This window comes from Cyprinodon tularosa, unplaced genomic scaffold (genome assembly GCF_016077235.1).
Source record: "Cyprinodon tularosa strain WSP-4 unplaced genomic scaffold, ASM1607723v1 ctg151, whole genome shotgun sequence".
Lineage (NCBI taxonomy): Eukaryota > Metazoa > Chordata > Actinopteri > Cyprinodontiformes > Cyprinodontidae > Cyprinodon > Cyprinodon tularosa.
The window spans coordinates 1,710,470-1,737,500 of record NW_024038343.1 but is presented as its reverse complement, the minus strand read 5'-3'; the positions used below and the strand labels follow the sequence as shown (position 1 = coordinate 1,737,500).

The window sequence follows — 27,031 nt, the reverse complement described above, 5'->3', positions numbered from 1 at the left end:
CTTTCAGTATGTTGGCGGCGGCTGTGGGATGAAAGACGTTGTGTATTTTCTTGGTAGCTGCATGGATGAGAGAGAATGTGAAAAAAGGGTACCGGGATTGTTAGATCACTATTTCACAGAACTGAAGTTATTTGTTAAAACAGACGTGAACTTTAATGCTCTTGAGAAAGAATGGAGAGAGATGTTTGCATTCGCATGGACGGACTTTCATCGTTTTCTTCTGGGATGGATGCCAGGACACTGGAAGATCAACCGGTACAGTAAGCAGCTGACCAAGGAGGTTCTGCACAAACTGAAGCAGTAGTAACAATGCAGATCATTAAATTTCAGGCTGTAAAGATTAAAGTCTGATGGAGATTCACACTGAAAAGAGCCAGCCAAACAAACTCCCTAATGCACTTTACTCTGTGTATCGTCTAACATTGTATTTTTTTTTTAAACAAAACCAGTCATCAAACATTGGTTAAAAATGTTTTTATGCCTATTATAAAAACCATTTGTACAAGTTTCACCAAGCATGTTATACATTTTCTGAAAGGTAATGCATTAAACCGTCTTGGTTTACAAAACAAGTCCTTTATTTTACAACCCAAGATTTAAATGAACAGGGCTCCGTCGCCACTTAAAATGTTTAAACATTTCTAGGTAAATAAAATTTAACTCTTATGGGTACAGGGTTTTTTTTTTCTCTGAAATTCAGCTTCAGATGCAAAAATATAATTTAGAAAATCTCTTGTCAAAGTTCTGAATAGGAATGTGATTTTGATCAGGAAGAATCCTAGTTTAGTGATCTACAAATGGAGCAACAGAGAGGAAGGAGAGTGCTTTTAATTAATGTCAAAACAGCCTGCCATACAAAACTACATACAAATGTATGTAATAACACGAACAGACATCTCCCTCTCCTTCGCTGCTGTAGCACAGAGGAGAGAAAAATATTCTCCATTTTTTTTATTCTGCCTTAAAATCTCCTACTCCCAGCTAATTAGTAAATATTGGAGCTGATTATCAAGCAAGGTATCGGATCGATGCTTTTCTAGAAATTCAAATCAAAAGGCCCTGAATAAATCCACATTAACACCTATAGCAAGTTTTCCTTTGTGCACTTTCATTAAAACAGGATAAATGTGTGAGTCTAAACTCTTTCCCTCCAATGTCTTATTTTGTCACATGTATGTAAAACTGGGCTGCATGAGGAGGCAATTCACTCCGTTGATTTGGGTCTGTTGGACTCTGGAAACATCCTGATGTTATAGAACAGAGGTCTTCAACAGGGGGTACCCCAAGGTACTGCATGGGGGTCGTGAAAGTTTTGGTTGATTAGACTGTTTTTATTTATTTTTTTACTATTCCCCACTTCATTTTTCCAATAATTGAAATTTCTTTAAACACACATTAACATGAATTCAACACACTGTAGTAAACAGATAAATGGAGACAGAAGATGTCTTTCAGTCATCAATGCACACATTCAGCGACACACAGGAGCTCTTTCAAGCTGGGCACCGTTTCATTCACAACACCTGTCCCTTTCGTTACATGACTCCATCTGTCTCCAGTCATCACAGCATAAACACCTTAACCATTGATGAATGAATGAAACATTTTTTTAACTGAAGTCAAATAGAGCAAAATGTTTATAGTCTGGAAATTATGGGAGTTCTTATTAATTTATAACTGGGAGAATTAAAATTAATTTATTCATATTCTTAGCTTTATTTATTGATTTATCTTTAGAACAACTATTTGTCTCTGGAGCTGGAAAGAGGTTTGGTGGCATTTAAAGACAAAAACATTTCTGCAACTCTAGAAGTCAGAGGACATGGTGGGAAAACTCATCTTTCAGCACCTTGTTATGTGTTTACAATGCGATGGCCATGTTTACCAGATTATAGCCAACATTTCCCGTTTTACTAGAAAAACAGCTTGATAATTTAAATGACCTGATACAATGGGTGCAGGTGCTCGGGGGGGCATGCCTTACTGGCGGCGGAGGGGGGGGTTGAGGAGTGGGCTGGGTAGCGGGGAGGGCCTTGGGGGGGGGGGGGGGGGGCTGGAGGGGGGCCGCGGTTGGTCGAGGGGTAGAGGAGAGGCGGTAGAGGGTTCCTGAGAGGGGGGGTGGTGCTAGGGCGGGGTGTTGGGTGCAGCACTGTGTAGTGGGAAGGCCGGGGTGGTCGGGTAGGGGCGGGTGAGGACGTGGTGGGGGGGGTTGGTGTTGCAGGGTTGGTGGGGTGTATCAGGGTGTGTGGCGTAAGGATGGGGGTGGGTAGCTCCGGAGAGGCGAGGGTGGGGGAGCGCGCGGCTGTTGGGGGCCTTGTCCGGCGTGGGGGGGTGTGTTTGGTTAGTGCGGGGTGAGTGTTAGCGGAGGGAGGGGTGTGGCTGGGGTAGGGGACAGTCCGGTAGTCGAGTGGTGCTAGATTTGTGCGGGGAGGGTGGGTGGGAGGTGGTGGGGGTTATTTGGGTACTGGCAACGGGGGGTAGTTGTGAAATCTCACCAGAGATGGCAAAAGTATCACTTTTCCGTTGCTGGGGGCCGTGGGAGTTCGTGGTTGACGTATGGTGGGGGTGGGTCGGGGGTGAGGGGGGGGTGGGGGTGTGGGGGGTGGGTTTTTGTTTGTTTTCATTTTGTTTTTTTGTTTTTTTCTTTTTTCGTTCATTTTCGTTGGTTTCAGTTTTTTTTTTTTACTTGAGTAAAAGTACAGAGATACTTGTTGTCAAAAATTACTCTGGTAATAGTGGAAGTACTGATTATACTTCTTTTACTCAAGTAAAAGTAACAAAGTACAGGCTTGTAAATTTACTTAAAGTATAAAAAGTTTAAAAAGTATAGAAACCACTTTTTTCATGCCGTTGCCTACATTTTAAATGGATGTCTGCCAATAGGACTAGATCTCCGTTGTGTTAATTTTCAATCATCTCCTCGTCCATGCTACTACAGGTGCTGGTCATAAAATTAGAATATCATGAAAAAGTAGATTGATTTCAGTAATTCCATTTAAAAAGTGAAACTTGTATATTATATTCATACATTACATACAAACTCATATATTTCAGATGTTTATTTTGTTTAATTTTGATGATTACAAATGACAACAAATGAAAATCTCAAATTCATCATATCAGAAAATTAGAATATTGTGAAAAGGTTCAAAATTGATGGCCCCTGGTGCCACACTCTAATCAGCTAATTAACTCAAACCACCTGCAAAAGCCTTTAAATGGTCTTTCAGTCTAGTTCTATAGGCTACACAATCATGGGGAAGACTGCTGACTTGACAGTTGTCCAAAAGACGACCATCGACACCTTGCACAAGGAGGGCAAGACACAAAAGGTCATCGCTAAAGAGGCTGGCTGTTCACAGAGCTCAGTGTCCAAGCACATTAATAGAGAGGCGAAGGGAAGGAAAAGATGTGGTCGAAAAAAGTGTACAAGCAAGAGAGATAACCGCACCCTGGAGAGGATTGTGAAACAAAACCCATTCAAAAATGTGGGGGAGATTCACAAAGAGTGGACTGCAGCTGGAGTGAGTGCTTCAAGAACCACCACACACAGACGTATGAAAGACATGGGTTTCTGCTGTCGCATTCCTTGTGTCAAGCCACTCTTGAACCACAGACAGCGTCAGAAGCGTCTAAAGAGAAACAGGACTGGACTGCTGGTGAGTGGTCCAAAGTCATGTTCTCTGATGAAAGTAAATTTTGCATTTCCTTTGGAAATCAAAGTCCCAGAGTCTGGAGGAAAAGAAGAGAGGCACTTCATCCACGTTGCTTGAAGTCCAGTGTAAAGTTTCCACAGTCCGTGATGGTTTGGGGTGCCATGTCATCTGCTGGTGTTGGTCCATTGTGTTTTCTGAGGTCCAGGGTCAACGCAGCCACATACCAGGAAGTTTTAGAGCACTTCATGCTTCCTGCAGCTGACCCAACTTTTTGGAGATGCAGATTTCATTTTCCAACAGGACTTGGCACCTGCACACAGTGCCAAAGCTACCAGTACCTGGTTGAAGGACCATGGTATCCCTGTTCTTAATTGGCCAGCAAACTCTCCTGACCTTAACCCCATAGAAAATCTATGGGGTATTGTGAAGAAGAAGATCAATACACCAGACCCAACAATTCAGAAGAGCTAAAAGCCACTATTAGAGCAACCTGGGCTATCATAACACCTGAGCAGTGCCACAGACTGATCGACTCCATGCCACGCCGCATTGCTGCAGTAATACAGGCCAAAGGAGGCCCAACTAAATACTGAGTGCTGTACATGCTCATACTTTTCATGTTCATACTTTTCAGTTGGCCAACATTTCTATAAATCCTTTGTTTTTATTGGTCTTCAGTAATATTCTAATTTTCTGATATGATGAATTTGAGATTTTCATTTGTTGTCATTTGTAATCATCAAAATTAAACAAAATAAACATCTGAAATATATGAGTTTGTATGTAATGTATGAATATAATATACAAGTTTCACTTTTTAAATGGAATTACTGAAATCAATCTACTTTTTCATGATATTCTAATTTTATGACCAGCACCTGTATGCTAACGCCACCGCCACCAAGCTGCAATGATTTGCCGCGAATGAATACCGCCGAATCTGTCGATTCATCTTGTAGTGGTGCGTCAAATGCAACGTAGATTCCCATCCAATTAGATTGAATTTGGTATTTGTGAGAAAACGGCTCGCCAGCTCCCGTCTCACGTCAGAGGAGGAGTAAGCAGATGACTTGCAAAAAGGTGGTAAGAACCAGCGGACAACAAAATTCCAGTTCAAAAGCGGGTAGCAGTTTATTTACTGGTGCAACGGTGAAGACAAAAAAAAAAAAAAAAAAAAAAAAAATAATTTCAAATAAAGAAAACAAAACCAGCCATTGCAGGCCACACAAAACACATACAGCCTCACAGCAAGCTGACTTTAAATATAGTCTCTCTAAGCAGACCTTCAAAAGCAGTTTCTCCAACCAGTCTCTCCAAGCAGCCCCCCTAAGCCATTGTGAGCGTGCCCCTTAAATAGACCCACCAATAATCAGCCAATTGGGACAGCCCAACTAAACAGGAAGGCAAATCCCCAATAAAGCACAGTTAACATTGTAGAAAAATAAATACAGACAATAGCATCATTCATACAAAAACATACATATTTATGAAATAATTTAACCATACTAACATTACCATTTCACCTACTTATTACCATGCAAACAATTATTACATACAATGAAATCCCACTTAACACCCCTGCCCCCTAATAGTATTTTCCAATACCCTGGGACAATGGATGAGAGACTGGCTCCGATGCGGTACGTGTTTCCACACGGACCAGTATGCTGACGGACTAAGGGAAGAGAAAGTGTAACTTGACTGGAAAGTTTTATTACCGACTACCAGGGGCGGATCTAGAAAAATATTTATGGGGTGGCAAGAGGGGGGCAGGAATCTTTTAGGGGTGGCAACATATGGCATTTGTTTACACTGAATTTAATCACAGTTTGGTGAGAATAGTATGTACAGTACTAGTGTTTCATGTGAAACAGTTCATATTAGAAATACATCGTACAATGAGATCTCACTTAATAGGAGATAGAAGAATGATAACACTACTTCTAGAGGGGCCTTATGACAGGAAAGGTATTAAGGTAAGACACAGGTGCTGAGTCGCAGATGTGTGAGATTGACTGTCAGAGAGGCAGCTTTGCAGCATTTGCACAAGAAGAAACGATAGAAAGAAAAAGTTTCCTATCAGAGATCTATGGACTGAGCTGTACTAAAGTGAGCAGAACTACACAGTAGAAATAAATGGGTCAAGGCACCCAAACAAGGTACTGGACATCCATGTAATGTTTACTCTGAACACACATTTACCCCATTTGTTCCTCAGTAACTTGACATACAGCAATTAAGGCAAAATGAAAGGGACATTTCATGCATGTAAATATGCTGTAGATAGAGCTGCATATGGAGGACCAACTCTGCCATATTTAAAAATAAATACAGAAATAAATAAATGCTCAATAAATAAATAAGCATACAATTATTTGCCACCAAAAATACAATCAACAAATAAATGTAATTAGAAATTATATTATATTGGCAGGCAGAAATGTTAAAAGGGCAGGCAGACAGAAATAGCGGCGAAGAAATAACTAGGGTAAAAAAATACAAAGGAAGAATTAAACAGACAAAAATATGATAACATGCACATAAATAAATACTTAAAAATATAAGTAATGAAAAAATGAAGTTGAAGATAATAAATGACAAAAAAATAAATAAGGTAAATATTAAAAAGGCAAAGAAATAAAGAAACCAATTAAAAGAGTTATATACCTTTATGACTAGCTGTATAATTTAATTTCTACTTACATTTATTTGTTGTTTGTATTTTTGGTGGCAATCAATTGTATGCTTATTTACTTATTAAGCATTTATTTATTTCTGTATTTATTTTTAAATATGGCAGAGTTGGTCCTCCATACTGCTGTATCAACAAATCAACAAAAAGGCGGGTTCTGTATGTTACATCAAAATCTCCACAAATCTGAAAAGAAGCAACATAAAAATACATTTTGCTTGTGAGTAGGTTCATACGGGTCATTTCTGGATAGTTTCATATTATATATACAAAAAAAGAAACAACACTGCTTCATATTAAGCAGGATTTACACCAGTATCACATTTTTAACTTTTAACACTTTTGGTTTTATTAAAGGAAATATCAGATTTTCTCAGGTGCCAAAACAAAATGTAACAGCTCTGTAAAGGCTCACCAGAGAGCAGAACATAAAGTTGACATGACTATAACAGCTGAATGCAGCGATTTCCATGTTGCTCAGCAAAACGCTTCACAACTTTATTTAGATCCAATCCCTTTGTGCGTTTTGATTTGAGTACAACCAAACTATATAGTCTCTTTTCTGTCATAGTTGACCGCAAATATGTCTTTATGAGGCTGAGACGTCAGGCCTAACTAACATCATAGATAGAGAAATAACGTTCTGCAACCTGATTTTTATCATCTGTAAATCAGCATTGCAGCTATGCTAGCAACATTGTGCTTTCATTATGATTTCATTTCTCGATAGATAGTTAATCAGTTTCTACCTATTTCATCCCGTGTCTCCTCTCCCCATCACCCCTGGCTCCCTCGCTTTGCCCCATTCGGTTTTCAAAACAATCAGTCTCAGTCGCTCTCGCGTCATCTTGTGCTGCATTCACTGCAGTCCGACATTGGAAATTAGCGGCCGTAATTCTCAAATGATCCATAATTTATAAGCCTCGCCACCCCTACCGCCAACTGGGGTGGCAGCTGGGGTGGCAAGGCAGTCATTTAGGGTGGCAGTTGCCACCCTATGCCACCCCAGTAGATCCGCCTATGCCGACTACGGAATGTATACTGAAGCTGTCGCAGTGGGTACCTTCAGAGTTTGCTACGCTGGTGAGTAAGTAAAATGTTGAATGAAAGGTGACGTTGTAATTTCGGAACTAGTGTAAATTACCGGGTGAATTGTTTGGAACTGCCGCCGCCATGACGGTCGGTCTGTGGTGCATGCTGGGAAATGTAGTGAAGGATGTGACACTGTGTGTGATAGACGGCTACACTTTGGGAACAGAGGGGGAAAACGGCTCCGTTTTCACAGTATTGATGACGTGAAAAATAATAACGGTAACTCCACTGAAATGATTCAAAACTAAAGTAACGAGCCAATTTTTTTAAATGTAAGGAGTAGAAAGTACAGATATTTGTGTAAAAATGTAAGGAGTAGAAGTAAAAAGTCGCCATAAAAATAAGTAGTAAAGTAAAGTAAAAATATCAAAAAAATCTACTTGAGTACAGTAATAAAGTATTTGTACTTCGTTACTTCCCATCTCTGAATCTCACAGATTATCCCACCCTGTCCTTAACAACCACAGGCGATGACTCACTAAACTGGGTTTAAAATCTGTCAACATGATAAATCTGCTTTAAAAAATATCTTTTTAAGCAGCCTAAAAACAATAGGAACGTTTCAGCCGTTGCGTTTTTATTTTCATTTTCTGATTATGTCATCCTTTTCCTCACAGTTTTCAACTTACCGAAATTAAAGTTAATTTCAAATCGACTATTTTATTAACTTTTTTTTTACTGCAAATATTGTTTTTAAAATATGATATAAGATATTTTCATTATTATATTAATATTTTTGAATTTGAATTAATATTTTCATTCAAATATAACAATATAACCTCAAATAACTTAAATGATATTGTATTAGGTCATCAAATCAATGGGCTCTATGCACAGCTCCACTACTTCCTGAATTTAAGGCAGCTCCTTTGTTTCCTGTCTTTCATTACTGGACAAACTGATTAATCCAGGTGTGTCTGGCCAGTTACTTAGGTCATACACACCTGGATTAATCAGTGCATCCAATCATGAAAGACAGGAAACAAAGGAGCTGCCTTAAATTCAGGAAGTAGTGGAGCTGTGCATAGAGCCTATTCAGTTCAGTCTGTAAAAATAAGCTGCCTGTAGTGTCTTTAAATGTCCAGCAGGGGTCACTATTATTCTGTGAGGCAGTACCAATAGTTTGGCAATGTGTTGAAACGCTTCATTAACCCATATAGGTATCGCCTCTGTCCGGATAATTCCTCCGTTTTCTCTCCCCGGTTAACGAAGGAAACTCTTGACATCCCTTTGTACTCGGCTTCAACACCCGACTGTAGCATAGAAACTTAGGATCGTGTGTTCATGACAGAAAAACGAGCAACAGTTGCATGTTTATCCTCCAGCATGGCCTCACCGGAAGCTACGTGTTGTCATCATCAGCTGTTATCGATGTAGAGGTCACGTGGGTTCCGCTCCAGAGTCGACATTACAACCGATTACAACAACAAGACAGGCGAGGAGACAACCACGGAACCGGGCCGGTGGTGCATGGCGCGTGTTTTGAAGCTGCTTGTGGAGAGATGTCCTGGGCCGTGAGTAGTGAGGAAACAGGAAGCGATTCTTGTGGGATGGAAGAAGGAAATAGTGACAATGAAGGTTGGAAGATAGCAACATCAAAAAATGAGAAAAAGCGGAAAAAACAGAGATCAGTTAAAGGGGAATCTAGTTCAGAACAATCCAGTGATGATCATTCCATACATTCCACAGCACAACAAAATGAATTCAAAGTCATATTCAAAGTCGTTAATCAGGCAGACTCTTTTACAAATTGGAATCCGGTTCACTTAACAAAAACCATCAATAAACTTGTCGGAGAAGTCAGAGGTGCCAGAATTCTGTACAGTGGAGACCTGCTAATTAACTGCAGAGACAGCGCCCAGCAAGGCAAAGCAATACGTATCAACAAAATTGACGGGATAAGAGTTCAGTGCAGCCTAATGGAGAACAAAAAGATCAGCAGGGGAGTCATTGGAGGAGTTCCTCTAAAAATTTCTGAAAAAGAGATTCTGGAAAACATAAGCGGTGCAAAAGTAAAAGAAGTAAAACGGTTAAAAACAACAAGAAACGGAGAAAGATCTGACAGTTTATCGGTGTTAATTAAATTCGAAGAAGAGCAATTACCAAGCAAAGTATTCATCGGTTACATAAGCTATAATGTCAAAATCTACAATCCTCCACCATTGAGATGTTTCAAATGCCAAAAATTCGGTCACATTGCAGCAGTTTGTAAAGGGAAACAGAGGTGTGGAAGGTGTGCAGGAGAACATGAGTACGGAAAATGTGGAAAAGAAGCTAAAATAAAATGCTGTAATTGTGGTGGAGAACACACTGCTGCTTATCGCGGCTGTGAAGCAAGCAAAAGGTCTGAGGAAATTAAAAAAATGAAATTTGAGCTCGGAATAACCTACGCTGAAGCTGCAAAAAGGATCCCATCTCAGTCAGAAAAACCCAATCCTACAGTTCAACACACAGCAAATTCCAAACCTCTAGAGAAATCTCCAAAAATTGATGAAGACTCACTAATTGTTAAAAAGACAAATTTTGTTCTTTTCATGGTAGAAGTGATTAATTGTACTGCACAGACAACAAAAAAAAACTGAAAAAATCAAAATAATAGTGAAGGCTGCAGAAAAATATCTGGACATTAAAGATTTGAACTGGGAGATGGTTGGAAGCATGATGGGAGGACCGATGGGACCATCAGAAACTGGCAGAATTACGATGACCTAGAGTAAATTAAAATTATATGGGCAAATGTGATTTAGTATTATGTTGGTTTAAGTTACACAGGTTTTTTTTTTTTTTTTTTTTTTTTTGGGGGGGGGGGGGGTGAATCGTTTCCTGTTTTCTTGCTTTACTCCATATCAGTTGGTGGCGGTAATGCACAATTCACAAGTCTGCCAACCGCCATAAAATCTCATTAGAAGAAGAAGAAGACAGGCGAGGCGAGCAGTTGAGGGTCAAGAGGACGGTGCTGGTTGGAGGAAAAAGGTACAGAAACGCAACTTTTTGACTATATTTGTAAAAGTAAATCGAACACATCTGATGTGAATAGCGCAGCGACCCGACTGCATAAATACTGAGCTAATTAAACTAGCTAACTAGCTAGCAGCTAACCGTGGCCCCAAAATGGTCTAAAAAAAACCTATCAGGCTTTAAAACTTAGCTTTTGTGCTTTTGAAAATACTAAAGCAAGCGGTTTAATTTGATAATGTCGAGGTTGTTTATTCCTATTTTATATTCCACGTCCTCTTGGGTAGATTTAGCTTTAGCGAACTGTTGAAGCAGTAAACAGAATATGCAACAAATATGGAAGGTGGTAGTGTTGAAATTTCGTTTCTGTTTTGTTTCTTTTTTTCTTTACTTTTCCGCGAAGAAAATTGTTCATTAAATTCAAATCCAAGACCAAGAACCACATTTCAGTTAGTTATGTTATGTCTTGTCTCCATGGCTTTAAAATTATATAATAGTTTTACAGTTTCATATGACGGTTAATAAAAAAAATATTTTCTAGTATCTTAAAACATTTTTTTTTTTTACAGTTTCAGACTTTTTATTCATTTTTATTTGTAAAAGTTGGTATTTATTCTTATTTAGGTCACAAAAATAGATAATAAAAATTGTATCTAATATTTTTGTTTTTTTTTTCTGAAGAAGGAAGGTGCAAGAAATCTACCAAACAAGAATGTTGTTCTTACTTAAATTTTTATTTTAATGGTGCAATCAGTAAGGTCCTGTTATTTGTATTTTATTTCCTCTATTGAGAGATGCCAGTTTTCCCCATATTTATTTTTATTTTTTGTTTTAATTTCCATATCTTGTTGTATAATCGCATTTTTTTCTCTCAAAATAAATAAAAAACACAAAATGTTTTATCCTTGTAGGATACATAACTATTGCAGCAAGTAAAAACTTTATAACCCCTTTTTGAAGATAAAAAAATTAGTTAATTAATGTGGTATTCGTGTTTTTGTTTTTTAAAGGTAACACTCTTAAACAAAATGCTTGTAACACATTAACCAAAATAGTTGGGCATATTTGCCTATTGTTTTGAGTTGGAAGTAAAACTGGTTTCTGAATAACTTGGCCTCATAGTTGCCTGAACAGACAGCTTCTTTTTCTTAATCATCGTTTTGGGTAGTAGACGGTAGATCATCTGCACGAAATTGTTTTCCTTTTTGCTTTCTCTTAGACCACTAGGAACGGAGTCTATGTTAGATAAGAAGAATATGCTTTGTCTCCTCTGTCTATGGAGAGGGTTGGCCTAGTTGTTAGAGCAATGTGCTTGTGCTCTGAGAAGGTTGCAAGAACCAGGTTCAATCACCATAGCCTGCACCCTGGGTCCCTGAGCAAAACCCTTAACCCCCACACTGGTGCCTGGGCCCTGCAGCCTACTGCTCCCCAAGGGGATGGGTTAAATGCCAGTATTGCACTGTTACCAGTATAGGGCAGGGCCCCGATCCAGCACTAAAAGGGTGGTATCTGCAAGTACCAATAAATAGGGCACTGATACCGTTTTGAGAGCCAAAAGTTTATTCAACAATTGTCAACCATTCCAGGTAGGCAATGAAAAGTTCTACTGGATTCACTTTGTATTAGTCTTTTTCCTGTTTCACAAAGGTAGGCAGCAGCTTGACAAGTTTGACTTTTATCAGTCATTTCACCCTGGACACACTACTTTGGAAATATACAGTGCCTTGCGAAAGTATTCCTATGATGGCAATTATTTTACATCGAAGTTGTATGTAGTTCTTCATATATATACACACATCAATTTCAAACATATATCTGTATGGTGTCTGCCAATACTGCACAGCTAGTATCGGTATCGGGGCCAAAAAATGGCATCGGCGCAACACTATTAAATGTGAGATGTGAAGAAAATTGTCTCAAAAACGCAAACTTGTGAAAAGTGAAAAAGTGAAGCCTCACACGAACAAGCAGACATGAGACAGCGGGGATACAGCAGACATGCATAAGCTGCATTATCTTCACTGCACAAACCGTATTTGCAGCGTTGTCTGTAACAACTAAAGGGTGGTTTGCTTGTCAGCCCCCATTTGTTAATGTCTTCAGTCAACCTATTGGCTATATTTGCAGCTGTCTGGCTTGAATTCATCTTGGTGGTCTGTAGCACGAGATGCGAGGCACCACTCATTATCAATGTACTGGGAAGTCACCTTAATGTCCCATGTCCAGCACATTATCTTTAGTTGTTTTAAATCTAAAATGGTTCCAGACATCAGACTTCAGTTGGGACAGCTTGCTGAGCGGTGTGTTACTCTGGTCGGTATTTGCACACACCTGCTCATTTGAATGTGAACGTCACGCGCATCACTATAAAACTAATCGATCTCATTCCTTACACATCAATTTTGCAAAAATGTAAAGGAATCGATCCAAAATCGATTAAAGCAATTTTTTTAACCAGCCCTAATTAAATGCAGAGGTAAATTTCTCCAACATGAGATAAATACATTTAATTTATTATAATTATCATTTTGAAATCATAGCCAGCCTGCTATTGTGTTTAAACCAACAAGTACTGTTTACTGTACAGAAAACTTCTGTTTGTTGCCTCACTTTGAAGCATTTTTTTCCCCAGCCAGTGGGTTGTTGGAAACCAGGCTAATCGTACCATTCCAGGAAGGCTCTTTTAACTCCTGCAAGTTGACATTTAGCCGCTCAAACACATTTCATGTTGTTTATGTTCGATTATAGCTAGTTTGTATTGTTGTTACTACAGTTGCTCCAGTTTAGGTCCGAAGTTGAGTAGCAGCAATGTTAATCAAGTACTTCAGTTTTAATGTTCAGAAATGAATGCGTACCCAGAAATCAGTTTTAAGCAGAGTTAAATGAAAAATGAATGAGCCAAATAATTCAAATTGAAAGTATGCTCTTGTATGTTCACTACTGAGAAGAAACAAGCCGAGAGGAAAGAGGGAAAAAAACCTAATGGGGAAAAAAAAAATCCAGATCAATAAGGGGATTTTGGGATGCAAACACATAGGAGTCACTTCTGGATGATTTAAATGATGTCAGCCTCATTTTTCAATCTTTCACTTTCAGAGCTCAATGTCGCACAGAAACAGCCGTCTTCAAACCAGACACCAAAGACAAAATTAAAAACCTCTGCTGTTTGCTTTTAATAAACACAGATAATGTTACAAGAGGTGAAAATACAGGTAATTGGCCAGCTGATGTTTGAAAAAAAAATTTAATAAATATTTAAACAATGAGGGTTATCATATATGAAAATTTCAAACTCATTATCAATATGCAGGAAAATATTTGATAACTAATGCTGATGAAGATTCTCAGTCATCCAGGTCATAGTCATTCCGTAAAAGTTTAAAAAACAATCCACTGGACTTGGTTTCCAAGGTTTGAAGACGTTTCACTTCCCCTCCAGAAAGCTTTCTCAGTTCAAATGTCTGGATCCGCAGTGAGTTTGAGGCTTTATATAGACAAGGTGTTTTATTGCTTGGAAACATGCAAATTGAAACCGACGAGCGGGTTGTTTGGTTCCATTGTTGGCCTGTATTATCTGAAACCTGTCTATGATTCTGAAGGTTGGTTTTTAAAGGAGGGATGGAAACCAAGTCCAGTGGATTGTTTTTTAAACTTTTATGGTTTGATAGCTAATATCATACTCAATTCAACTTGGATAAAAGTTAACAAATAATTAAAGGCTAGGAAAAAAAAGTAACTTGGAAAAGATTTTATCTTTTCATCTCATCATGGACCACGCTTTCGCAACAAAAAACCCAGAAAATAAATAACCCAGAAATCTGAAAATAACAATAGCAAAAATATCTAAACACCTCACTTTGGTATTGATATCATGCTAGCTTAGTATTGTATCAAGATATGAAGTTTACGTATCGACACCTTTAACAACCCTATTAACAATATAAAAAAAAAAAAACACTCTCTTCTGTTTCTGACTTAAATAAAAACATATTATAGTTGTCTATAAAGGCACAATCTAATTAATTAGAACCAGACAATAAAACCCCTGTTTATCATTGTTCTATGGGTTTGTTTCTTGCTGTAGGCCTGTGTCAGTATCTGCCACTATGGCTGAGTTTAATCAAGCCTTTCGGGGCTCAGAAATTTCTCCTCTTTGCTGTAGCCCTTCAAGCACACAGGGGTTGTTATCCTGAATCATTACCCAAGATCCAATGCGTTTTTTTTTTTTCCCTCTCTTGTATTCTGCTCCTGCTCGCCTGAACTGTTTCAGTTCATAATAGTTTTTATCACCTTTCACAGCAGCAGGTTTGTCATCACAACCTCCATCCTGAACAAATTATTTTTCCTTTATTTCTGCAGGGCGCCTGGAACAGGGAGTCTGGTTCCCCCATGGTTTATTTTCAGCTTTTTTTTTTCTTTTCACTACTGCACTGGACATGGTAGTAGAAACGCCTAAATAAAAACTGTAAATGGCTTTTTTAAAAGAAGCAATGAGGAAGACAAGACCTATATAATGTGCCTTAAAAGTTATTGTTTCAGAAAGTTGATTACTGGTGCTGCCCATATAAATAGAATATCATAAAAAGTAGATTTTTGTCATTAATTTCAGCACCACCTTCACATGCTGACAGTTTCTCAGCAGAGGTGAGTTTCTCTCCGTGAAACAGTCCCTCAGCTCTGATGCAAATGAATCCCCTCTGTCTCCAGTTCACTGAGCGCTAAATCATCAGGCTTGTTTTCATGTTAAGAACAAGCTCAGTTTACATATATGCTGTTTTACTTTACTCTTAGATGACTTCAAGTGATAGTCTTCAAAAATAAAACTGAATTACTTCTTTTTTTCTTTTTTTTTTGAGGGCCAAATGATTGGATGGCCCTGGTTTAAAGTTGGTTGACCCACCAATAATCATGGCCCTGATAGAAAAGGACATTCCCAACAAACGTCCCATGTTTTCCTAATATGTTTTTGTTTTATTGCAAATATAAAGCGTAGCTTTGCTCAGTTGACATAAACATATACATTTACTAAAACTTGTTGATAAACAGAATTTGATTTTATTTTATGCTTTTACATTTCAACAAATGTGAAATCCATTATAGTTGCCTATAAAGTAATGCATAAGGACACGAATTAAAATCTTCCAGCTTTTTTCGAAGATATGTTTGGTCATTATTATTTTGTTCTTGCTTCTCTTTAGTTTTGTCAATTGTCATGCAAATAAAGTAAACTTGGCTGTATTGTTGTTTGTTTTTAAGTTATTCAGAAAACTGGAGCTGATTTACTAAAGAACACTTCATCAGCACCACAATGGTATCGCAGAGGTAAGATATCCTATAACACTATCCGTAGTATACTTTATTATACTGGATTTTTTTTTTTTATCTATATTATATTCATGGGTTCTTAGTGTTTAATCTCAATATTTTGTAGATGGTTGTTTCTGTTTCAGGATGTTAGATGAATCCAAATGTTAGCATAATTACACTTAGCATGACATTTGTTTGCTAAATGTTGTATGGCCTCATTTTAATTTCTTCTCAAATTTTTAGATTAGCTGTTGGTTACTTTTACTATGTCTGGCTGGAGCCCAAAAATTTTTTTTTTTTCATTTATTTATTTAACCTTGTCCAATTATTTCTACCAGATCAAATCTACTTACTTGTTATAATAATTTTCTTACAATTTCTCCATGTGACTGCTCTGATGTCACAGTTTGTCCAACCTCTAATTTCTGGGTTACTCACCAGATCAAACCTAATCCCTTTATGTCCTTGTCATAGTTTTAGCATAGATGAATGGAAGCATTTCAGCTGAAGCAGTCTAGTTTGATAACACTTGTGGAGTTTCATCAACATATTGTCCTGCAGTACGTTTTAATAATTAGACATTGGGCAAACCTTTCATTTTACAGATCCAGCTTTTTAGGGAACTGATAATCTGCAGTGGCTTTGGTTAAGTTGTTTTGCGTGCTTCTTTGTACGTCAGTCTGTGCGGGAACTGAAACGGGCTGTCTCTCAAACAATGGCTGATCTCGTGTGTTACTAACAAAATGGGTTTACTGTGTGGGACTTCCCTCCTCGTTCTCTCTAATTTCTCCCCTGCTGTTTTTTTTTTTTTTTTTCAACTCTAAAATGGCAAACCATTCAGCAGGACCGCATGATGCATCCAGTATGTCTTCTCTTAGTCCCTCCAGCTCGCCAATGCCTCAGAGTCCCTCCAACTCCTCTGCTTCTGACTCCAGCGTAAGTAAACAACACTTTCCTCTGTACAAGAACAGTCACAAACCACATCTAGTAGATGCTGTTCTTTGACCTTTTAATAATAATAATAATAATAATAATACATTTTATTTAACAGCGCCTTTCTTGACACTCAAGGTCACTTTACAAATAATACAAAAAAAATAAATAAAAAGAGATGAAAATACAGATACAGGAACATAAAAAACAAAAAAACAATCATGGATAGGGAAAAGAGCAGTATATCACAAATAAGCGAGCTGGAACAGATGGGTTTTGAGTCTGGCTTTGAATAAGGGGAGAGAGTCAATACTGCGGAGGTCGGGAGGAAGTGAGTTCCAGAGCTGGGGAGCAGAGCGGCTGAAGGCTCTGCTCCCCATGGTGACAAGTCGAGCTGGGGGTACAGTGAGGTGGATGGAGGAGGAGGATCTAAGGGAGCGGGAGGAGGTGGCAATGTGAAGGAGGTCTGACAGATATGGAGGAGCAAGGTTATGGATGGCTTTGAAAGTATAGAGAAGGATTTTAAATTGAATTCTGAATTGAACTGGGAGCCAATGGAGTTGGTGAAGAACAGGGGAAATATGATGGAAGGAGGGGGTTCTGGTGATGACACGAGCAGCAGAGTTCTGAAGAAGTCGAAGTTTATGGAGAGATTTATGAGGGAGGCCAAAAAGAAGAGAATTGCAATAATCAATACGGGAGGTGATGAGGCTGTGGATAAGGACAGAGGCAGTATGAGTGGTGAGGGAGGAACGGAGACGGTTAATGTTGCGAAGGTGGAAGTATGCAGACCTGGTAATTTTATTTATGTGAGACTGAAAGGAGAGGGAGGAGTCGAGGATGACACCCAGACTCTTGACCTGAGGGGAGGGGGAGACTAAGGAGTTGTCAATGGGTAGTGAGAAACTTTTGATTTTAGATAGGGTGGATTTAGTGGCAACGAGGAGGAGTTCTGTTTTATCACTGTTTAGTTTAAGGAAGTTTGAGGTGAACCAGTCTTTAATTTCAAGTAGGCAGTTAGTAAGGGACAAGGGGGGGAGTGAGGAAGTGGGTTTACTGGATAAATAAAGCAGGGTGTCATCCGCATAACAGTGAAAGTGAATGTTGAATTTCCGGAAAATACTGCCAAGGGGAAGAAGGTAGGTGATGAAGAGGAGGGGGCCAAGAACTGAGCCTTGAGGAACACCAGAAGTGACAGGGGAAGGGTGCGAAGTGAAAGATTTGAGCTGAATAAACTGAGTGCGGTCGGAGAGATATGAGCGGAACCAGTCAAGAGGGATGTGAGAGATGCCAAGAGAGGATAATCTATTGAGGAGAATGGGATGAGAAATGGTATCAAAGGCTGCACTGAGATCGAGAAGGATGAGGATGGAGAGGAGTCCGGAGTCAGCAGCTATAAGGATATCGTTTGTGATTTTTATAAGAGCAGTTTCAGTACTATGAGAGGGGCGAAAACCAGACTGGAAAGGCTCGTAAAGACTGTTGAGGGTAAGAAAGGTGTGGAGTTGAGCAGACACAGTTTTTTCAAGTATTTTAGAGATAAAGGGAAGATTAGAAATGGGACGAAGATTATTAAAGTTAGTGGGATCAGAACCAGGTTTTTTCAGAATCGGGGAGACAGATGCAGTTTTGAAAAGTGAAGGAACAATACCAGAAGAGAGTGAGGAATGAATAATGGAAGTAATGAAGGGGAGGAGGGAGGTAAGACAGGTTTTGACCAGAGCTGTTGGGAGGGGGTCAAGAGAACAGGTAGAGGACTTGGATTTTTGAATGAGGTCAGAAATTTCAGAAGAAGTGGGCAGTAGGAAGGAGGAAAATGACTGGCTACGGGGGAGGGGCGGAGGGGAAGTGGGAGGCAAGGTGGTCATATGTAATTGCTGGTGAATGGAGCAGATTTTTTCATTAAAGAAGGTTGACAAAGAATTACAGGTCTGAGTAGAATACATGTAAGAAGGCAGGGTGTCAGGGGGGTCAAAGATCTTATGCATTATGGAAAAGAGAGACTTGGAATTTCCATCATTGGAACAGATAAGGTCAGAATAGTAATTTGATTTAGTAATGGCTATTGAATTTGAATATTGAAGTAGATGAGTTTTATGCATTTCTTTGTGTATGGAGAGACCAGTTTTTTTGTGGAGGCGTTCCAGTTGCCGACCTTTGGCTTTCATGAGGCGGAGCTCAGGAGTAAACCAAGGGGCAGAGCGGGAAAAGGATACAGACCGGGTTTTGAGAGGGGCAAGGGAATTGAGAATATTGGAAAGCCCAGAGTTGTAGTGTGTGACAAGGTGGTCCGGAGAGGAAAGAGCAGGGATTGGGATATTGTCAATGTGGGAGGATAAAATGTCTGTGTTTATGTTCTTAATATTGCGGAAGGAAATCTGACGGACAGGCTTGATTATGGAGAGAGACAGGGAAACGTTGAAGGATAAAAGAAAGTGATCTGAAATATGGACATCATCAGCAGAACAGTTAGATGGGATTAAACCAGAGCAGCAAATCAAGTCCAGCGAATGTCCTTTTATATGGGTGGGAAAATAAACATACTGATGAAATCCAGAACTGTCCAGGCAGGAGGAAAAGTCTCTGGTCAGTGAAAGGTTTACATTGTCCATATGGATATTGAAATCACAGAGGAGAATGACATTAGGAGAGAGAGTAGTCAGATGGGTAAGTAGTATGGATAATTCATTTAAAAAGTCACAATGTGGTTTGGGGGGACGGTAGACTATGGAAATAAATATTGGAGTAGGACCAGGCAGTTCAAATGCAAAGCATTCCATAGAGCGGAAAACAGGAATAGAAACAGGCAACAACTTTCACTTCTCGCGATGAAGTAACGCGAGACCTCCCCCGCGGCCGGAAACACGAGGAAGAGAGTGGTAAACAAACCCAGGTGGAGAGGAGGCGTTGAGCTGGGAGAAGTCTTTAGGTTGTTGCCACGTCTCCGTGAGGCAGAGGAAGTCCAGCTTACGGTCATTGATGGGATCCTCGATGAGCTGACCCTTGTTTGTGAGAGAGCGGATATTCAGGAGTCCAAAGTTGACGGGAGAGTTGATATGACCGGAGGCGGGGCTTGCTGCCTTAGCCAGGCTAGCAAGCGAACTGAAGTCAGCGGTCCGACCGGGATATCGGCGAGAGCGGCGTGAAGTGGACCAGAATGATGGTATTGGATTGGAGTCATCGATGTGGAAATTCCGACGGGATCCGCGGTGGATGTATCTCCGGCGGGGAAGGAGCATGATCTCCGGGTGTAGCTGGAGAACTGGCGGTGGAGGCGCAGACAGAAGCCCACGGAGCAGGAGGAGATCAGCAGCCGAATACTGGAACCGACCAGCCCCAGGTCGGTGTAGAATGGAGAGGACAGTCCAGAGGAGGATACACCAGATGTAGAACTTGGAGGTTGACATTGTTAACGGCAGCGGGTGGCTAACCAACAGCAGCAATGGCGTCGAGTCAGGAGAACAGTTGGAGAGTGAGGTTAGTTAAACACACTCAGACACAAAAACAACGGGATGGCAGCGGGAGTTAGGATGATCAAAGCGAAGGCAAGTGTCTTTGCTCTCACTTGAATGTGAGTACACGGCCCAAAGTTCCGTAAAAACACTTAAAAACAGGTAGCGGAGAGCAGCGGCTGCAAAAACGCGCCAGCGTCCACTCAGCGCATGCGCATCAACTAAATTACAAAAAAGAAATGCTTGGTTAAGTGATGAGTGATGATTTAAGTGATGATTTTGTCCAAATTATCATAAAGTTGCACCAAAGTATTTGAATTCTGTTAGTTTTTATTTTTTTATTTTAAGTTTTTCTACTTTTGGTTCAATTTTAAATCCTTTGTTTGTACAAAGCTGTATTTTCCCTTTGTTGCCATGTAATGTTTGCATGTGGTTCCAGAGTTCAGACAGCACCAGCTCCTCCTCGCCTGCCTCAATGCCGAATCTGGACAGCCAGTCATCCTCTTCCTCCTCTGCTAATTCCTCTTTCCCAGGAACTAATGATGGGTTGAGGTATCGAAGTGGCTTTCCCTCCTACCATCCTCATACTCCCCCTGGTGTCCCTCACTGGTAAGCAGTTTTAGTTGATAGTTATGTTTAACCCACCATAAATTTTGAGAGACAACCAATACAAATGACCCTCCCAGCTGCGCTGATAAAAAATCCTTGTCAGGATCCTGGTGTTTGTCAGAATAACCTTTAATAGCAGCCCCAAAACGTCATCTGTTTGTAGAAGTTATTCTAATGCTGCAGTTTGATTTTTAACGCACACTTCAAAAGGTTGGCTTTAAATATCACAGATCTTCTAAACATCCATGGATTGTTGAATGGTTATTAGCTAGCAACATTTTTAGATTTATTATTTGGTTTATTATTATAGATTTTATCGGGCGTGCTTTGGTGCCGCAGTGGTTAGTGCACATGACCCATTTACAGAGGCCTTAGTCCTCGACGGGCGACTGGGGTTCAAATCCAGCCTACGGTCCTTTCCTGCATGTCTCTCCCCCTCTCTCATTTCCCCTTTCCTGTCAGCCTACTGTCCATTAAAAACGAGCAACTAGTGCTGTAAAAACTCAAAAAAAAAAAATATATAACCATACTATAACTTCAAACCATTGGTGTTTTTAGATCATGACCTTTTGGGTAAATGTCTGCATTAAAAACCGTATAACCATTAAGAAGTAACAGATACAAACCCAGTCACAAATCATTCAACAAAGAATTAAATGAGTAGAGAAAAAAAAAACATTGTTGACTTTTTTTTTTTCTTTGCTGTTTTCTTTTTTGGCTCATTGTTAAATAATGAATATAAACAAATATTCCACAGCCCAGATGCAGCAGAGTTCCCTCTGCAAGGTGGCCTCCCGGCCAGCATGCCCCCCCATCCAGCCTACATCCCCATGCAGATGCTGTGGTGGCAGCAGATGTATGCACGCCAATACTACATGCAGTAGTAAGTGTATTGTTAGAGCTGATCTTTACCTCCTTATTTTTTTTTAGCAAACTTCCCAGTGGGAATCTCTTCTTGGAATTTCCCACAATTTGATTTTTTTTATTCTTACCTCTTTGTAGTCAGGCTGCAGTAGCTGCCTCACAGCCTCCCAGCAGTTTGTCTCCCTCCTCATCACCCCATCAGCCAGCCCAACCCAATGAAGCTGTGCAGGCTCCGCTGGGTCCCAACCCAGCCCAGGACCCTAATCAGGAGAACCTACCTGCCAACCCCATCCAGATGAACGCACAGGGTGGGGCGCTGCTGGATGATGACGAGTTGAATCGGGACTGGCTGGACTGGTTGTACACAGTGTCACGTGCTGGTGTTCTGCTGAGCATCGTCTACTTCTACTCCTCCTTTAGTCACTTTGTCATGGTGGTTGGTGCCATGTTGCTCGTCTACTTGTAAGTCCCTCCACAGAACTGTCTGAAACCCTTAACACACACCTAATTTCTTTACTCATTACTTGGAAAAATGCACCGCTTAGTTTAGTTTAGGGCGACAGTGGCGTTGGATGTAGGAGTTTGCCCTGAAATTGAAGGATTGACGGTCCAAGCCCCGTCTCCGACTTTCAGTGTCGTTGTGTTCTTGGGCAAGACACCTGCATTGTCTATTGATGGTGGTCAGAGGGCCCGATGGCACCAGTGTACGGCAGCCCCGCTTCTGTCAGTGAGTCCCAGGGCAGCTGTGGCTACAATGTAGCTTGCCACCTTTAGTGTGTGAGTGTGTGCGTGAATTGGTGAATGAATGTAGTGTAAAGCGCTTTGGTCAAGTCTCCTGACTTGAATAAAGGTGCTATATAAGTACATGCCATTTACCATTTACCATCTATTAAAACAGATTCTAAGATTCGTTAAAAGGATTTGGATCTCAAATTGGTTGCCATTCAAAATTTCCCCACTTTCCTAGATGGACCCTTGGCTGGTCCCTTAAAATTCCTTTTTTAAACATCAATATTCTTTCTATCATGATTTGTGGACCTTAAGATCTAAAGAGAAGCGCCTTCTCCTGGTCAGACCCTGTAATTCAGGGAAGGGTGGAGTCGGAGTAAAAAAAATATGCACGCCAAGGGGAAGGAGGGGGTCACTCAAGTGGCTGGAAGTTGGAGAGGATTTTGCCGGGAGTTGTAGGGATGTGGGCTGCTATTCGGCTGGCGTTTCACTGGGACGGGCCGTTTTTAACGGCTGCTATTGAATGTGACCCGTGTAGATCCAAACGTATGCAGAGCATTGGAGTTATTGCTGAAATAATTTTATTGATGTTTTTTGGATGATTCCTTGACGTTGGTTTGATATTGAACTAACTGGTAGGGAGCCCCGATTTCAATAACATATTTATCTAATAGAACTACAGCATTAACATATGAGCGTGAATACTGCAATCTGGTTGGATTGTGCTGACCAGAGCGGGAGCAGCCAACAGTTACAACTCTGTGATTTGAAAACTTGGACTTTCGTGGACGTTGAAGGATCCAGCTTGAGAAGTTTTAAAGTGATGTTGACTAACAAGCTACCATTAGCTTTAGTGGCTAAACTAGCTGCCTACATTATGAATAGGGGTTAAAATAAACCGCTAGTGCGAACCTTAGAAGTCAGCAAGGGTACCCAGTACTGGCCACAAACTGCTGCCTATTGTAATGAGGCTTATTTTTGTTTCACCAGCTTCAGCACACAGTTGCCAATCTAAGTATATAAGGAGACTGGTTTGCTTTCCAGTCTGGCATACAGTCTCAATAGGTGTCTGACATACACTAAACTGACAAACTCTACTTCTACGGAAAAGCCTGTTAACATCAGCTGTTTACTCAACTGTCTCTGCATTCATCAGTTGATATACTGTATGCAAACTATGCTACTAGCCACGTATGAAAAAAATTTTTTCTTCAGAATTTTATTTCTCTTTCTTCCTGCTCCTGAGGGGTTATGCAAAATGTCGTTTGTTTGGATGCTTGTACTTACCCAGAATAAATGTTTGCATTATCTCCCACTAGATCTCTCTCCTAGTTCCCCTATTTCTGTTTAAGATGTAAACATTTCTTTGTATTTTCACAAAGAAAAAGATCTCTTCTAGTTTCTTTGTCAGTTCTTACATTATAGTTTATATTATTAAATAAAGCTCTTATTTTTCACAACATTTTTAGGTAGTGTCACAGACTCTTTGTAATTGGCATATTAGGTTAATAATAGGAAAGTCAGAAATTTCAGTGGGTGTGACGCGGCCAAACTGTTAGAACTGTAAAAGTCTGGTTTTCATTCATCTGAAGATAAAATAACTGCTAATCTTTTAGATATTTCTGTCAATTAATGGTTTTGTGGGTGTTGAACTAGTTAATGTTAAGCTAAAAAAAATAAAAATATCCCTTGCAAGGTTTATGTAAAAGGTGTGTAATAAATGAAAGGCTGGGATTATGAGAAATAGTCTGCAGGTAAAGAATGTCTGCATCTTTTAACTTTGCTTGATTTTTCTGTAAAATGCACTAAATTAGCACTTTTAATTTAAATGCCACAAAATATTCTTCCAGGGATGCATGCCCACAGACTTAATGGCTTTAATCCTCCCACCTTTTTCACCCCTGACTTGTTTTCTCAGCTCACATAAAGACAAGTAATTTCAACAGTTTAAGCTTTGGTTTCCTCATCATTCAAAATCACCTTGAGATAACAAAGCACTTATCCAAAGACAATAAGATTGGGAGACTTTTTTAACATGGCAACTGAAGTGAAAAATTGTGTCAAATAATAAAAAGATGACCATGGCAAAAAGAAACAAATAAAATTGAATAAAATCTGTCATAATGAGAGCGCTAACTAGAATATTAATAATGTGATATCAGATATCTCATCCAGTGGTTTTTTCATGGGCCTCTTATTTCTTTTTTTTTTCTTTTTTTTTCTGCTTATTTATTAATTAATAATATAAAGTACATTTACATCAATGTTAAATTGTTAACCTTTTGTGAACAACGTTTAAGGCAAGGCTAAAGCCTTCACTCATATGGCCAGATATATGGTTCATCCATTGAACAGGTGAATCGGATAAATCAATACGTTCAGCCCAGGTATCGATACGACTGGATCGGAAAAAATAGATCGGTGCATCTCTAGAAATAAGCTTGATCTCTAATCCTCATATATAAACAATACAACAGGCAAGCTTAAAATATTGTTTATGAAAGATAAACAACTTGTCTCTGTCTACACAAGTGGGCCCCAGCCAGGATGAGACTGAACCTGCAATATCCTGCATGTTTTATATTTTAAGTGTCAAGTATGCTCGTGTTTTAAAAAAAACGTTTTTAAAAATGTTTTGTTTTGTTTTTTCTTTTTATAATTTTTTTATCTTATTTTAATTTTAGCTTACAAGGCTGTTTATGGTTTCAGGCACCAGGCTCAGTGGTTTCCCTTCAGACCACAGCAGCAACACTTTAGAGGAGAAGAAAGGGCCGACGCTCCTCCAGGAGAAGCTCAGAGGCAGCAGGACATTGAGGAAATTGTAAGTTTTTAAGTGTAATTTTTCTGTTTTGTGTGTCTCGTTATTCTTGGAAGACAAACTAAATGCTCTTATAAGTCCTAAATCCAACAGATGGAAACCACTGAAAATAACTCTGTATCCTTCATTCTTTCCTCTATATTTGGTTTCCCCTAAAAATCTATTTAAGAATTAGAATGGAAATCTTCAGGGTTTAATCCCCTAAAGAGCCATAATAAAAATATAATTAACTACACAAAATACAAAAGTCATGTGAGATGTAGAGAAATATCTTTGTTTACTATTCTAACAAATTTTGCTGTGTTGCACTGCAGTGAATCTCATTAACCCTACTGACATGCAAATAGATTTATTTATAACTCAGTGATGGGTAATCTACCAATACATTTCATGCAGTCAGCAATCCCTCTGATGTGGACCTGGTTTCTTTTATACTTGTAAGCTAAAGCTAGAAAGACCAGCTCCTCAAAAAATGGGCTAAAAAAAACCATAAAGTGGCTACAGCATCTGTTTCCTACACGTTGTTCTAATAGCTAGCCTGACCCTGTGAACGCCTCTTTTAGCAGCTGAGTGGTACAGCAGCTGCAGGCTGAGTTTATCTAAGCACAAACTTATTTTTTTTTGGCAATAATGGTTTATTAACACATAATTCATTAAAATTCGTTGTCATTCAACAACTAAATGCAAGAAAAAGGTTTTCTTTTCCAGTTTTGAAAAATAAATCATTAGTATCTGATTATTGATGCTTGCGATTGTCACAGGAACGACTGATGGATGAGGGATTGGAGGATGATGACAGTGGGGAGGAAGGTGGTGTAGGGAGCAGAGATGGGGCTCTGGGTGCTGCTCTGCCTGAGCCAAACATCCTCACCGTAGCGTGGTCCTTCATCAGCACCTTCTTCACTTCACTCATCCCTGAGGTTCAGCCCCACCCAGCTAACTAGGAAGACATTCTGCCTTTCTTCCTCCTGCCAGGCTGGTACCGCTCTACAGTTTCCAACCTTCATCTTCGCTGTAATACAAAGTTAAGTCTGCAAAAACAGCTTGAATGGTAACAGCCGGTTTAGTAGATGCCTCCTACTAATGGGAGCTGAGGAGAGCTGCGAAGTGACCTTGCTGAAAGGAAAGGAACTGGGAAATGGATAAACAGGAAATGTGTTTTAAGGTGTCAACTATGAAGAAAAGGATAAAAGAAAAGAGAACTGTTGCTGTTTCAAGCAAAGATTGAATTAAGTGGGTTTATTTTTTTTATTTTTTAGATGAGACTGACATAAAACGGACATCAATAGGTTTGTCCTTTTGAAATACTTTGACATATGCACACCTGCTGCATATAAACATTGCAGCTACTAAAGCTCAATTTTACACACTTTATCATCTAATTACACATGTAAATAAATACATCTATAAATTTAGTGTATATGCCTTTTGAATAAAGTTTTGCCTGCATACAGAAACTGTTTATCTCATGGAGTTCTTTAGGTGTCCTACAGATGGCAGCATCTTCTCACAAATGTTTTATTTTATTTTGTTGGGTTTTCTTCGAGTTGTTTTTTTGTTGTTATGTCTTGGATATATTTAATACCTCTGGTTACAAAAGACACTTTGTGTAGCAGATCAGAATCTCAGAATGCATCTAATGGCTGCCTTTTTTAAGTATAACCAGATTAATTAGGCAACTGATGAATCAAGCTAAGCAGCATTATTTTAGTTTTTGCATTTAATTTCAAATGCTAAATAAACTGGTTGTTTGTATAGTTTCCAATTCAGCTATTATTCTGCTTGTGTAAATGTGACTAGGGTTTTTCTGCAGCCTTTTCATATTTAACCCCTCCAGGTCATAAAGAGAATACCTGAGAACATTCAACAGAGGAAAAAGACTTTAAAAACACAAGTTATTTTAGTTCTAATCAGTTGGTATTGA

The 27,031-nt window shown here is 39.4% G+C and overlaps 2 protein-coding genes across 9 annotated transcripts in view; both read left to right on the top strand.

The window, feature by feature from the left end:
• pkdc (protein kinase-like domain containing) overlaps nucleotides 1-575 on the top strand; it is a 7,673-nt gene extending 7,098 nt beyond the window's left edge. The window contains exon 3 of the mRNA XM_038279553.1: nucleotides 1-575. This exon is cut by the window's left edge and continues 288 nt beyond it. Within this exon, the coding sequence (XP_038135481.1) occupies nucleotides 1-304 (304 nt within the window). The 3' untranslated portion in view covers nucleotides 305-575.
• An 8,159-nt stretch (nucleotides 576-8,734) lies between these two features.
• On the top strand, nucleotides 8,735-26,564 carry LOC119779801 (homocysteine-responsive endoplasmic reticulum-resident ubiquitin-like domain member 2 protein). Of its 8 annotated transcripts, none has more exons than XM_038279602.1 (10): nucleotides 8,735-8,855; nucleotides 10,353-10,413; nucleotides 13,492-13,544; nucleotides 15,652-15,717; nucleotides 16,547-16,638; nucleotides 20,527-20,696; nucleotides 21,454-21,579; nucleotides 21,699-22,022; nucleotides 24,999-25,110; nucleotides 25,869-26,564. In XM_038279602.1, the coding sequence occupies exons 5-10, from the start codon at nucleotides 16,567-16,569 to the stop codon at nucleotides 26,049-26,051; spliced, it is 987 nt and encodes a 328-aa protein (XP_038135530.1). In that variant the 5' UTR covers nucleotides 8,735-8,855; nucleotides 10,353-10,413; nucleotides 13,492-13,544; nucleotides 15,652-15,717; nucleotides 16,547-16,566; the 3' UTR covers nucleotides 26,052-26,564. The 8 variants fall into 8 exon arrangements, with proteins under 8 accessions (XP_038135530.1, XP_038135529.1, XP_038135526.1 ...); XM_038279601.1 differs by having other exon boundaries at nucleotides 16,544-16,638; XM_038279603.1 differs by lacking the exon at nucleotides 8,735-8,855 and adding an exon at nucleotides 8,861-8,875 and having other exon boundaries at nucleotides 10,363-10,413; nucleotides 16,544-16,638.
• The last annotated feature ends 467 nt before the right edge of the window (nucleotides 26,565-27,031 follow it).